At 37.5% G+C, this 14,320-nt stretch overlaps 2 protein-coding genes across 2 annotated transcripts in view; both read right to left on the reverse strand.

Annotated features, from left to right (window-relative positions):
- Positions 1–14,320, reverse strand: part of LOC131680119 (GPI ethanolamine phosphate transferase 1-like) — a 938,165-nt gene that overhangs the window by 727,637 nt on the left and 196,208 nt on the right. Inside the window, exons 5-7 of the mRNA XM_058960839.1 lie at positions 13,562–13,709; positions 13,283–13,474; positions 13,005–13,230 (exon numbers count right to left, since the gene is read on the reverse strand). Coding sequence (XP_058816822.1) covers positions 13,005–13,230; positions 13,283–13,474; positions 13,562–13,709 — 566 coding nt within the window. The remainder of the gene's footprint in view (positions 1–13,004; positions 13,231–13,282; positions 13,475–13,561; positions 13,710–14,320) is intronic.
- LOC131682962 (probable serine/threonine-protein kinase clkA) lies at positions 8,468–12,979 on the reverse strand. The gene has a single exon (XM_058964796.1). The coding sequence runs from the start codon at positions 10,329–10,331 to the stop codon at positions 8,958–8,960; it is 1,374 nt and encodes a 457-aa protein (XP_058820779.1). The 5' UTR covers positions 10,332–12,979; the 3' UTR covers positions 8,468–8,957.

Consider the following 14,320-nt stretch of genomic DNA (forward strand, 5'->3'; position numbering starts at 1 on the left):
CAAGTATGCATATCCGCTACAAAGATCAACTGCCAACGACAATGTCAATTATACAATGTATCCTACTTCCTACCTTTTCCCTTACAAACATAAGAGGATAGTAAGCCGCCCCTAAATACGAAGGGAAAGTCGTATTTAGGGGCGGCTTACCCCACTAACACCTGAAATGTACATGAAAATGAATAATCGGCCTCGTTAAGCTACCGCATTTGGGCCTAAATAAATAGTTATATTATAAAAAAAATCAAGTCGCACATAAAAACAATAATCATACAATAATTACAAACAAGGAATAAAAAGGTCAAGTGTTGTTACGCAGAGTTTGTCGAGAAACGTTGAAATCGAATGCTGAAGCTACTTGGTTAAAAATTCGTTGCAGACCAGTCATGGCTCCATACATACTATAATTTGTGCGTCGGAATGGTAATCGGAACATAATGTGGTTACGTAGTGCTTGAGGGAGCTGGTGCATCTGTACGGCCTTGCAGAGTGTCAGCGATGAACAAAGCTCTTGCGGTATTCCTTCGAACATGTAGTGGCTCTAGTTGAATCAGCTGACATCGGTTTTCATAGCTAGGTAGTCGGATAGGATCTCTTCACGGCAACCTACGGTGCGCGAAACATAACCAGTGACGCTGCACACTTTCAATTCTCTTAACGTCATTATTATAGTTCGGGCCCCACACTTCAGGGCAATATTCTAGAATTGATCGGGATAAGGAACAGTACGGCCATTTGTGACAATAAACATCCGAAAGGTTTTTGGCTATGGTGAATATGCATCCCAGTGCACTGCAGTGCTCGAGACGCTTTACCAACTGCATAGGAGACGTGTTGTTCAAACGTAAGTTGAAAATCCAGAATCACTCCCAGATCCTTCACGTGACTGACACGTTCGATTTCTGTTTCTAGTAGACGGTAGTTAAAATAAATCGAATCCTTCTTTCGTGAAAAAGATATTACCGAGGATTTCTTCGGGTTTACATACATGCGGTACGTATTGCACCAATCAGTAAAGACTTGAAGCTGCTGTTGGAGAACTCTGCAATCTTAAATTGAACGAATTAGGCGAAAAATCTTGAGGTAATCCGCGAAGGATAATCGTGGAGTCATCAAAATTGGATGTAGGGGAAACTTGACCAGGTTTTCAGTTAAACCTACGTAAATGTCTAAAAACGTTTTCAATCCATAAAAAAATTATTTAAACATAATGCGCAGCAGTTTTGTGCATATTCATGATTTTTTGCAGAATTTTTGGTTTACTTTATCCATAGTTATAAAAAATTTCAGAAATGAGAGAAGCCTGGGGAGACTTGACCAAGAGAATTTTGTAAAACCAAAACAATAAATTAAGACATAAAACATGCTGTCTTCATATTTTTACAAATTGTCGAGATCATTAAGTACTAGTAAAAAATATAAAAGGATTGCATTTCATAAATTTCGATTTTTTTATGCATTTCCTTTTAAGGATTAACTGTACTGCTTACACTGCATGTTCACACGTCACGAAATCAGTCAAATTACTGCTAACTTTGTTTACTAGTACTAAAAGATATAGACTGATGTTTGAGGTGGGATTTTTGTGTGACGTGTTTAACATTAACAGTAAGTACTACAGCATAGTAAATAACAGAAATTTTGAACCTTTCTTCAGCTTATTTCCACTTGGTCAAGTCTCCCCATAAAATCTTGGTCAAGTCTCCCCAACATTAGTAATTGCGTAAAATTTCGTGCAAATGTTAGTAATAACTATTCCAATGTTCCAAATTATGTAAAACAATTTCACTACTTCATAAGGAATAAGATGATATATGAGTAATTAAAAAGTAGTTATTAGTCGAGTAGATATGTCCATACAAAGTTTGATAAAAAATCACATCATGTAACACAAATTTATTAATTACGGAATATTTTTTAAAAAAAATTAAGAACCTAATAGAACTCGTCATAGCTAATAATAGAATATTGCGTTTGGTCAAGTCTCCCCATGTTCCCCTACATAATTGAAGTATATCAGAAACATCAACGGTCCCAGGTGACTTCCTTGAGGTATTCCAGACGTAGAAGTGAATGTAGGGGCATTTTCCTATGACAACCGGTCAGTGAGGTAGGATCGAAATCATTGCAAAATACTACCATTTATTCCAAATCTCTCCATATTTGCTATTGCGATATCGTGGTTAATCTTGTCAAAAGCGGCAGATAAGGCGGTGTAAACAACGTCGGTTATAGCGCGATGTTCCATAGTCTCTGTTATGAAGGATGTTAAACATTCGTTTTCGAGCTCTCCATCGAGACAGAGGTTGTTTTTTCTAGTCCGTAGTGCTGTGTGAGGCGATAAAGAATAGTTTTAATCCGCATTCAAGGTTATTTTGCCAAATTTTGATTGTATTAGCCATTGGATATGCATGAATTCAAGTTTAATGCTGGATTGTTAACTACAATTCTTAATTTCGTTTTCGCTTAGGGGCAGATTGTTGTGGTGAAGAAGAGGCTGATTTTGCATGTTTGCTACCAATTCTTTCAATCTTAGAATGTTCATCCTTTTTTACTAAAATCATCCCTCCACGACCAGGCCATACAAATTTAATGTTAGGAAGTTTTTGGGATTCACGCATTTCTTTTAACAATTCTAATGACAAGGCTGACAGTTCTTCGCGGATCGCGACTTTCATTGCATTTCCGTTTACATTTAGTGCTTCATCAATCGTCGTAGTTAACAATGGGCCAAATTGTTGCTTTTTGTCAAGCAACAATTCTTTCAAATCTGTGTTTTTGAAAACAACTCTAATCGGAATTATAGCATTATTATTTTTATTGTTAGAGTACAATCTGGTCGACGAAACAAGGGAATCAGAGGACAAATTAACACCGGTACATTTAAACGTTTTCAGCACGAGATCAGTTACATTTTCATTAGGCAGTGAGGGTAAACCAAGTATCATTACATTATTTTCTATTGTTTTCTTATTTTCTTTATCAAAATTCATTTCAAGTTTATTGACAGTGGTAGAAAGCGACAACTGAGAAGATTTTAAAGCGTTAAGTTCATGTGTTAAACGTTCATTCTCAGATTTCAAATCTTTGAACTCCGACACGATAGTATCGAACTTCTCAGACAGAAAATTCTGAGACGACTCTATAGCATTAGTTAGCATTTTGACCTCCTCCGTCACTAGCTGCATTTGAGCAGACACAACACTGGCCACAGTCGCATTTAGTTTGCTGCTAATTGATGATATAAAAGATTTTTCATTATTTTGCATGTCAATTATGCGTTTATAGATATCTGTACATTTTACCGAGCAAAAGTAAGCTTTTTGTTTGATTCGTTTCGCCGCCACACCCGTAATGCCTCGGCATTTCAAGTGAACAGCAGCAAAACAATACAAACATATCAAAAGCTCATTTTGGTCGGATTCTAGTTGCTGACAAACTCCACAAGTCATTTTACTTTCCCAATCCATACCGATCGTGAACGCTAGACACAGGCACTTTTAAAACACAGATCAACAATTTACGAGATAAAACAAAGCAAAAATAAATAAATAAATTGAGAGCACATCAGTGAGGTTAAAAAAACCCAAATGGGAAAAAAAACCTTGAATGAAACCATTAACCAGAGTATGCAGTAGGAACGCAAACAATTCACCAGAGCTCGGTGTTCAGCATAGTCCACTGATGATATAGAATATATGGAGCACAACACTTACGCTTAAAACAGTCCTGTAGGGTGCCGGGTGTCCGACTGTAAACTAAACAACTAAAGTGGCCCCCAGAATCTACCGATCAAGAGGCTAATGCGGCAAACGGTACACAGCAATCGGTCTATCAATCAATTAAATCTGCCTCTGCACAGCCACAACACTTATAAAGAAGTTCACACCATGCCACACTTACTGTTTGTGGACAGCTTGCGCCCAGCGAGAATCCCCCTTACACAGACACAAGTGCCGCTGCCGAAAAGAGACAGAACCACTATCCACCGGCGATGCACCGTTCTGAGGTTCAACCACAGCCACTCAAAAGAGCTCAAACTATCACTCTTACTGTATGTAGACAGCTTGCGCGTAGCGAGCACCTTCAGCACACGTAGTGTACTATGAGCGCCGTTGCCGAAAAACGATACACAACGCCTGGCAGTGTATTGAAAGATGTACTAGATCACTTTTACCGATATTGCGCACACCAATCGAACGCTCGACCCACGGGGCAACGATTGCAGTGTCGCATACAGGGGAACGAGCAACACCACAGCTGACCGATATACAGACAAGCGGACACTACCACAACAACTATAGCACAAGATGGACTAACGAATAATAATTTGGGCAAAGAAACCCTAAATTATTTTCGGTCAAAACTATCGATCCTCCGGCACCTATTCACGAACCTCCAATCTACACTGGTTACAGGTACACTAAATCACAAATTACAAGAAAAAATATCTTTAAGGAAGTAAAAATACAACACTTTAATTGGCAAAGAAAAGCAGCTCTTAGAAAAGAGCAACGATCGCCGTCAACAGAGTTGCCAGGTAGTTGTCGCTTGTCAAGTAACAACCAAAGGCAAAAGCCTTTGCATAGCTTCCATATATATTCCCCCCAACACCGCGGTTGGGCACCGACGGCTACAAGACATCTTAGAATCCCTGCCAGCACCGCGACTAGTTTTAGGAGACTTTAACTCTCACGGTACAGCATGGGGTTGCCTCTATGATGATAACCGGTCTTCCTTAATTCAGGATCTTTGCGATAACTTCAATTTGACAATTTTAAACACGGGTGAAATGACACGGATTCCTGCTCCTCCAGCGCGCCCGAGCGCCTTAGACTTGTCCCTTTGCTCAACATCGCTGCGGTTAAATTGCACGTGGAAGGTAATTCCTGATCCCCACGGCAGCGACCATCTGCCGATTGTAGTCTCAATCAATAACGGTTCAAGGCCATTGAAATCAATCAATATTTCGCATGACCTCACACGAAATATCGATTGGAAGAGCTATGCTGCCGCGATATCCGACAACATCGAATCTACCCAAGAACTTCCTCCGGAGGAAGAGTACAGCTTTTTGGCTGGCTTGATTCTCGACAGCGCGAATCAAGCTCAGACTAGGCCAGTACCCGGCGCGAACATACAAAAACGTTCTCCCAATCCCTGGTGGGATAAAGAGTGCTCAGACGTGTACGCAGAGAAGGCCGCCGCGTTTAAGACCTTCCGGAACGACGGGTTACCCGCCAGTTTTCGACAGTACGCGACGTTAGACAAGCGAATGAAGAGTTTGATGAAAGCCAAAAAACACGATTATTGGCGCCGGTTCGTCGACGGATTAACGAGAGAAACATCGATGAGCACTCTTTGGGGAACAGCCCGACGTATGCGAAATCGAAACAGTACTAATGAGAGCGTGGAATATTCAAACCGTTGGATATTCGATTTCGCCAAGAAGGTTTGTCCGGATTCCGCCCCGGCACAGAAGATTTACCGCGCCGCGTCTCCTCACGATAGCGCGAACGAAACACCTTTTTCGATGGTGGAGTTCTCACTTGCTCTCTTGTCGTGTAACAATAAAGCTCCGGGGCCAGACAGAATCAAATTCAACTTGTTGAAGAATCTGCCTGACTCTGCCAAGAGACGCTTGTTGAACTTATTTAATAAGTTTCTCGAGGCTAACATTGTCCCACTCGATTGGAGACAAGTGAAGGTCATCGCCATCCAAAAACCAGGAAAACCAGCCTCCGACCACAATTCGTACCGTCCGATCGCAATGCTATCCTGTAATGCTATCCTGTATCCGGAAGTTGTTCGAGAAAATGATCCTATCCCGCCTCGACAATTGGGTCGAAGCAAATGGCTTACTGTCAGATACACAATTTGGCTTTCGCAAAGGCAAAGGGACGAACGATTGTCTTGCGTTGCTCTCAACTGAAATTCAAATGGCCTATGCTAGCAAAGAGCAGATGGCATCAGTGTTCCTAGATATTAAGGGGGCTTTTGATTCAGTTTCGATCAACATTCTTTCAGAGAAGCTGCACCAGCATGGTCTTTCAGCGACTTTAAACAACTTTTTACTAAACTTGTTGTCGGAAAAGCACATGCATTTTTCGCATGGTGACTTATCGACATCACGATTTAGCTACATGGGCCTTCCCCAGGGCTCATGTCTAAGCCCCTTTTATACAATTTCTATGTCAACGACATTGATGAATGTCTTGACAATTCCTGCACGTTAAGGCAACTTGCAGACGATGGCGTGGTGTCTGTTACGGGACCCAAAGCTGTCGATCTACAAGGACCATTACAGAATACCCTGGACAATTTGTCTGCTTGGGCTATTAAGCTGGGTATCGAATTCTCCACGGAGAAAACTGAGCTAGTTGTATTTTCAAGGAAGCGTGAACCAGCACAACTACAGCTTCTATTAATGGGTCAAACTATCGCTCAGGTCTTCACAGTAAAATATCTAGGGGTCTGGTTCGACTCGAAAGGTACTTGGGGATGCCATATTCGGTATCTGAAACAGAAATGCCAACAAAGGATCAACTTTCTTCGTACAATAACCGGAACATGGTGGGGTGCCCACCCAGGAGACCTAATTAGGTTGTATCAAACAACGATACTGTCGGTAATGGAATACGGATGCTTCTGCTTTCGCTCCGCCGCGAACATACATTTCATCAAACTCGAAAGAATTCAGTATCGTTGTTTGCGTATCGCCTTAGGGTGCATGCAGTCGACCCATACGATGAGTCTCGAAGTGCTGTCGGGCGTTCTCCCGTTGAAAAATCGATTTTGGGAACTCTCATATCGATTGCTCATTCGATGCGATATCTTGAACCCGGTCGTGATTGAAAATTTCGAAAGGCTTGTTGAGCTCAATTCTCAGACCCGTTTCATGTCCCTGTACTTTGACTACATGGCGCAGAATATTAACCCTTCTTCTTACAATCCCAACCGTGTGCATTTCATAAATACTTCTGAATCTACTGTTTTCTTCGACACATCCATGAAAGACGAGATTAGTGGAATTCCGGACCACATACGCCCACAAGTGGTTCCAAACATTTTTTATAATAAATTCCGAGAAGTCGACTGTTCTAAGATGTTTTATACTGACGGATCAAACCTCGAAGGATCCACTGGCTTCGGTATTTTCAATCAAAAGTTCACCGCCTCCTACAAACTCAGTGACCCTGCTTCAGTTTACGCCGCAGAACTAGCTGCCATTCAGTATACCCTTGGAGTCATTGAAACATTACCCGCAGACCATTACTTCATCGTTTCGGATAGCCTCAGTTCCATTGACGCTATTCGCTCGATGAAACAAGGCAAGCACTCCTCGTATTTTTTGGGGAAAATACGGGAGCTACTGAGTGCTTTATCTGACAACTCTTTCCAGATTACCTTGGTATGGGTCCCTTCTCATTGCTCCATTCCGGGCAATGAGAAGGCAGACTCCTTAGCTAAGGTGGGTGCCTTAGAAGGAGACGTTTACGAAAGACCAATTTGCTTCAGCGAATTTTTCAGTATTACTCATCAGAGAACCCTCGAAAGTTGGCAAACTTCGTGGAGCAGTGGAGAGCTGGGAAGGTGGCTACATTCGATAATCCCTAAGGTATCGACGAAACCTTGGTTCAAGGGGATGGATGTGGGTCGTGACTTCATTCGTGTGATGTCCCGACTCATGGCAAACCATTACACGCTGGATGCACATCTCCGGCGTATTGGGCTCGTGGATAGTGGTATCTGCGCTTGTGGCGACGGCTATCACGACATCGAGCACATTGTCTGTGCGTGCACCGAGTACAGTTCCGCTAGGTCTCGGCTAATGGATACCCTGCGGGCCCGAGGAAGACCAACCAACGTCCCGGTTCGAGATGTGCTGGCAAGCCGCGATGTTCTCTATATGTCCCTTATATACACCTTTGTGAAAACCATCAATATACAAGTCTAACTGCCCCTTGTTATCTCCTTATCATTCTCAGAACGCTCTTCCACCTGTATCAAACCATCTGTATCGAATGAGCCAACAAACACGGGACCTACGGCACGAACATAACACGCTTAACTCGAAATGTAGCCGATCCACATCTGAGCCGTACTACGAAATCGTCTGGAAAAACCCCTGCCATCTTGAGGAGGACCACCCGGCGTCCCAGTACATGATTCCCCTGATGAAGGCCACCCGAGTTTTGTAATCCATCCGTTGATCTCACGATGCCTGAAACTGAAATAATTTTCTCTCCCTGCCATCTTTGTCTACCCTCCCTCCCCTGACTCTTATACCCAGAAGTAACACCCCTACCCCCCCCCCCCCCCCCAATATCATCACGAAGCATTTAGCTCTTCTTGTCTCTTCTAGTTTTAACTATTATATTATATAATCTCGTTGAAATTGCCCAACTCTACTACCCACAAAAATAACTATAATTACGAATCTTTACAAAATTCAATCATGCCCTCTAGTTATGCCTAGTTTTAAGTTAGTCGTAAAAAATTGTCCCCCTTAATTAAACATTATTTGCTCCAATAATCTCACTGATAAAAATGTCAAACCATATTGCCACAAAAACTAAATGACCCCCCTAATCTTACGAAAACAATATTATCCCCTTGTGTAGATATATAAGATAGCTATAAAATCGCATTAGTTTCATTTTAAAAAAAATCAATATGTAATCCCCTAGTTTTAAGCAATTTAAAATGTAAAACAAAAAATTGGCACCTTTAAGCTAACGCAACGTGCCTTATCAAATAAATGATTTGAATAAAAAAAAAAAAAAGGATGTTAAACATAATAGGTTAGACGCAGTTGACCATCCAGACGTGAAGCCGTGCTGATCGTCACTTAGGTACTGCTTACAGTGAGCCTGAAGGCGTGAATATTTTTTTTAGAAGGACAACTTAAAGCGACTATTTCTATGGATGGTGAAACAACAAGAACTGAACTGATTTTAATATTTATTGTTATTGTTATTGTTATTGTTATTGTTATTGTTATTGTTATTGTTATTGTTATTGTTATTGTTATTGTTATTGTTATTGTTATTGTTATTGTTATTGTTATTGTTATTGTTATTGTTATTGTTATTGTTATTGTTATTGTTATTGTTATTGTTATTGTTATTGTTATTGTTATTGTTATTGTTATTGTTATTGTTATTGTTATTGTTATTGTTATTGTTATTGTTATTGTTATTGTTATTGTTATTGTTATTGTTATTGTTATTGTTATTGTTATTGTTATTGTTATTGTTATTGTTATTGTTATTGTTATTGTTATTGTTATTGTTATTGTTATTGTTATTGTTATTGTTATTGTTATTGTTATTGTTATTGTTATTGTTATTGTTATTGTTATTGTTATTGTTATTGTTATTGTTATTGTTATTGTTATTGTTATTGTTATTGTTATTGTTATTGTTATTGTTATTGTTATTGTTATTGTTATTGTTATTGTTATTGTTATTGTTATTGTTATTGTTATTGTTATTGTTATTGTTATTGTTATTGTTATTGTTATTGTTATTGTTATTGTTATTGTTATTGTTATTGTTATTGTTATTGTTATTGTTATTGTTATTGTTATTGTTATTGTTATTGTTATTGTTATTGTTATTGTTATTGTTATTGTTATTGTTATTGTTATTGTTATTGTTATTGTTATTGTTATTGTTATTGTTATTGTTATTGTTATTGTTATTGTTATTGTTATTGTTATTGTTATTGTTATTGTTATTGTTATTGTTATTGTTATTGTTATTGTTATTGTTATTGTTATTGTTATTGTTATTGTTATTGTTATTGTTATTGTTATTGTTATTGTTATTGTTATTGTTATTGTTATTGTTATTGTTATTGTTATTGTTATTGTTATTGTTTTTGTTATTGTTATTGTTATTGTTATTGTTATTGTTATTGTTATTGTTATTGTTATTGTTATTGTTATTGTTATTGTTATTGTTATTGTTATTGTTATTGTTATTGTTATTGTTATTGTTATTGTTATTGTTATTGTTATTGTTATTGTTATTGTTATTGTTATTGTTATTGTTATTGTTATTGTTATTGTTATTGTTATTGTTATTGTTATTGTTATTGTTATTGTTATTGTTATTGTTATTGTTATTGTTATTGTTATTGTTATTGTTATTGTTATTGTTATTGTTATTGTTATTGTTATTGTTATTGTTATTGTTATTGTTATTGTTATTGTTATTGTTATTGTTATTGTTATTGTTATTGTTATTGTTATTGTTATTGTTATTGTTATTTATCAGTGTGCAATCGGGCTGTCTCAACAACATATTTCTGCAACCTATGTGCATTAACTGTACACCTACCGTCTCACCGTTGCACTTGACAGTGTGTGCAGTGCTTTATGGGCACACCTACGACCTACACGCACCCGGTTTCCCATGAGCGTTTTAGCAGGCTGTCCTTCCATGTTGCTCAGGGATACATTGCTCCTATACACATCCATGCATACATACGGCCTTACATTCATACATACATACAAACTTTAGAGCGTGTAACGTCGTGTCATCTAGTCTGTCATCTTATGGAAAATCATCCTACCATCGCCTTGGGGTCATCGTCATATTGGCAAATTTCGCATTGAATCCGCTTCTGTCTCTTCCTAATCTCCTTTTTGTCTCCTAGGTCCGAAGCGGATCAATCGACTATTAATTGAAACGGTAAACATACTAGCAGTATTAGTCCTCGCGGATACTTTTCCTACAACTGTGCTGTTTCATCTCTATCTTATAACATATTTCGATTATCCCTGTTCTAGTCAATATACGTATTCATTACATTATGGACCAGGCAAACCCTCAAACCCTCATTCTATTATTATTATCCTGAGTAGCTAGACCAGTGAAGATATTTTAGGATTACGCAAAAGAATCTCTGCCCATAAAGGCATAGGAAATATTTTTCCACTATTCCCCATAAAGTTTGCTCGAACAAAAGTGTCCGCCTGGTTCGACCCGAAAGGGTTGTTTATCATTTCTGAGAGCCGGTGTGCTTGGTCGAGTTTAATAATCATAAGAACAAGTCCTGAATAATTAACTATCTCTTAGGTGCCAGTCCTGCACTCCTTTTCTGAACTAGCCTCATACCCACGATCAAAAGAGTCGACAAATAGTAGGATCCCCTTTTCCCCCAACCAAGCGAATTGATCAACTTGCAAGTGGGAGCACATATCTACCAACCAGCCAAGAAGAATTCCGAATCAATGAGAATGGACCATACCAGTCGAAGGCCACAGGCCCAGTGCCATCTCGTACAGTTTTTGAAATGAAGAATTTTGTTAGTTCTACTTACAGATTTCATTTTAATAGTTGTTTCATTCTCTCATGTTAAACTCGCTTCCCGCTGCTCATCTCTTCCGGCATATCGACGCCGTCGGTCGACCGTCTCATAGAAAATATCTCTATCGGATCCTCACTTTCCATCGGAACTCGTATGTCAGATGCTCAAGGAGGCTCGAATATCAACTATCTGAAGCGAAAAAGACATTATTTACCACATTAAATATAAGTCCCTAATCTTATAATCAACTAAGGCTGTCTGTCGTTTCTAGCGCAGAAACGCTAATGATGTGACCAGCAAGAATACGTCAGACAACCTCAATTGACCCCCTTCGACACCACTTTGGCCTTACCAAGCCGTAACGCGGATGGCGGCGTGAAAACTGCCGAATAGGAGTTGAGAACAGCTTGAAGCAACATCTGATGCCTCTCCAAATGTATGTGATATCCAAAATTATCCGCTGATGCCATACCATTGAGACAATGCGTTGAACAAAGATGGCAGGCGCTACTCTAACCAACGGCTTCAAATAGATAGTGTGACACAAAGAGAATAGGGAAAGAGACGAATAGAGTGAAGCCACAAATACCTTATTAAGCAGACCAATCGTGCAATGTAAATAAACATTACTCATGCCTGAGTTGGAGGAGATAAGTATTGTACATCTATTAAAAAATAAATTTCAATTTTCGTCAGAATTTGGTTCAATCGTGATTGTGAGGTGCATTCTAGAGTATATGTATGAGTAAAAACAAGCTTTAGAATTATTTCATCTCTTTGTTTCGAAATGCGCATCGTTTGATAAACAAATCCAACGATCGACATACGGTTTGTTTTCAAAATATAATAGGAGTCATGTAAAGTGCTGCCTGTGGAAGCGGTTGCCAAAATTCTAGTGTTGAAATCATCATAAAGGGAGTGTTGCCGTTTTGACTGATTTTCACTCTTCGTCTCTTTCACTATTCTCTTTGGTGTGACAATAAAAATATGGCAAAATAAGCTCATTATCATACTATGATTTATTCTTTTTGACTTACTTTATCTTTTTATTACTTTTTATTTATAGAAATACATGGGTTAATGTTTGAATGTAATTGTTTGTTTTGTTTTGAATATATAACGCTAAAATACAGACCGACCGTGATATAATCGAAACATTACTGTACTTTTTCTATTCATAACGAGTCGCATCAAGCTCATTTTCAGTCGTTAAAAATGAGCGTGGATTATTTTTGACTCTGGTTGTACGAATGCAGCGCACTACTTTCGATGTGATTTCATTGTTTAGAACCAGAGAAAATTCGATTGTCGCTGGTTGAATTTTTCAGTTTTCAACTGCATCTAGAGTAAGTAATACCTAACCAATTTTCAAAAAAAAGTATTGAACAGGGATCGGGATTACATCGAAAGAGACCATAATTTCACCTTCTTCACCTGAGTTTTGAAGTTGTGAATTCGTTTGTACAACAGACAGAACGGTTTTTAGAACCGGACACCTGCTGCTGAAACAATTTCCCTGATTTCATTACCTCCTGTATTTTACAACTTGTTGACCGATTCTCAAAATGATAAAATTCGATATACTGTTAGGAGCGCATTAAATTCCCTGATTACTCGAAACCCAACAGTTTAGTACTGAAACTCAACTTTAAAGAATATTTACCGAATTTATAAATTGTACTTACATATGTTATATATGCATATAACGAAAGCAGCTGCTAATACACTAGAACACAATTGAACGCTGATTTTTCCGAAAGACCCTTCATTTAGAAATATTTTTCCTGTAGTAATTAAAATCCATCCTGCCATTGCTATAGATATAGCAAACAGTAACTCATATTTGTAATATGTTTGGTAGTAGTCAATGGCTTCCAGTATTACATCGAGCAGTTGCTCGCTTAAAACGATCTGAAAATATTGTACATGATTACATGAATTATTATGATTAATACAGTACCACCATTTCATTGTAATTTTTGTTTTTTTCTGTTACATCAATATTCCTTCGGAGTCTTTCAATTGAAGTAGAATATAAAGTTTCCTTATTAGAAAACGACCATTGAAACCATTTTTGATTAGATTTGTGATGCCATTGACGATACTGCTGGTATAATTGCTCGGCATTTTTCCATGACGAGTGTGCTATATAGAACTGAAATATTACATAACTTATATTTAGTTATAATAACCAATAATTGAACATTTATTTCTTCTTTAAGAATTACATGAAGAACATTACCTCTGATGCATTTAAATAATGGCGTGGGAGCTTTCCACAACTGTTTTTTGGAATTGCGATGCCAAGAAGCGTCGAAATCAAAGGAGCCACATCTGCTTGATTTAAATCCCATGATGGAATGTTAACCCCATCTATAACTATGTGATCACTGCAAATATATTATGGGCATTATTCAGAAATCGTGTGCGGAAATTTGTTCAACTTGATTAATTTGATTCATTTGATTTATTTGAATATCTTGATTAATTTGATTAGTTTCATTTATTTGATTAAATTGATTTATTTGGTTAATTTGATGAATTAGAACAATTAGAATAATTAGATTAATTTGATCAATTTAATTTATTTGATTAATTTCATAGATTTGATTAATTTGATTGATCTGATTAAGTCGATTAATTTGATAATTCAAATTAACTTGATTCAGTGGATTATTTAGATTAATTTGATTGATTCGACCAATTTAATAAATTTGATTATTTTGATTAATTGGTTAATTTGACTAATTTGATTATTTTGATAACTTTGATTAACTAGAATTATTTGATTAATTAGATTAATTTGATCATTTGAATAATTAAGAATAATTAATTTGAATAATAATAATTGATTAATTCGATTTATTTGATTAATTTTATTTAAATGATTAAATCGATTATTTTTATTAATTTTATTAATCCGATTACATTTCTTTTTAAAAAGATAGGTGAGTAATCTGCCATTCTACGCATAATTGTCCCATGTATATAGGGAATTCCA

Source organism: Topomyia yanbarensis, chromosome 2 (assembly GCF_030247195.1).
Source record: "Topomyia yanbarensis strain Yona2022 chromosome 2, ASM3024719v1, whole genome shotgun sequence".
Taxonomy (NCBI): domain Eukaryota; kingdom Metazoa; phylum Arthropoda; class Insecta; order Diptera; family Culicidae; genus Topomyia; species Topomyia yanbarensis.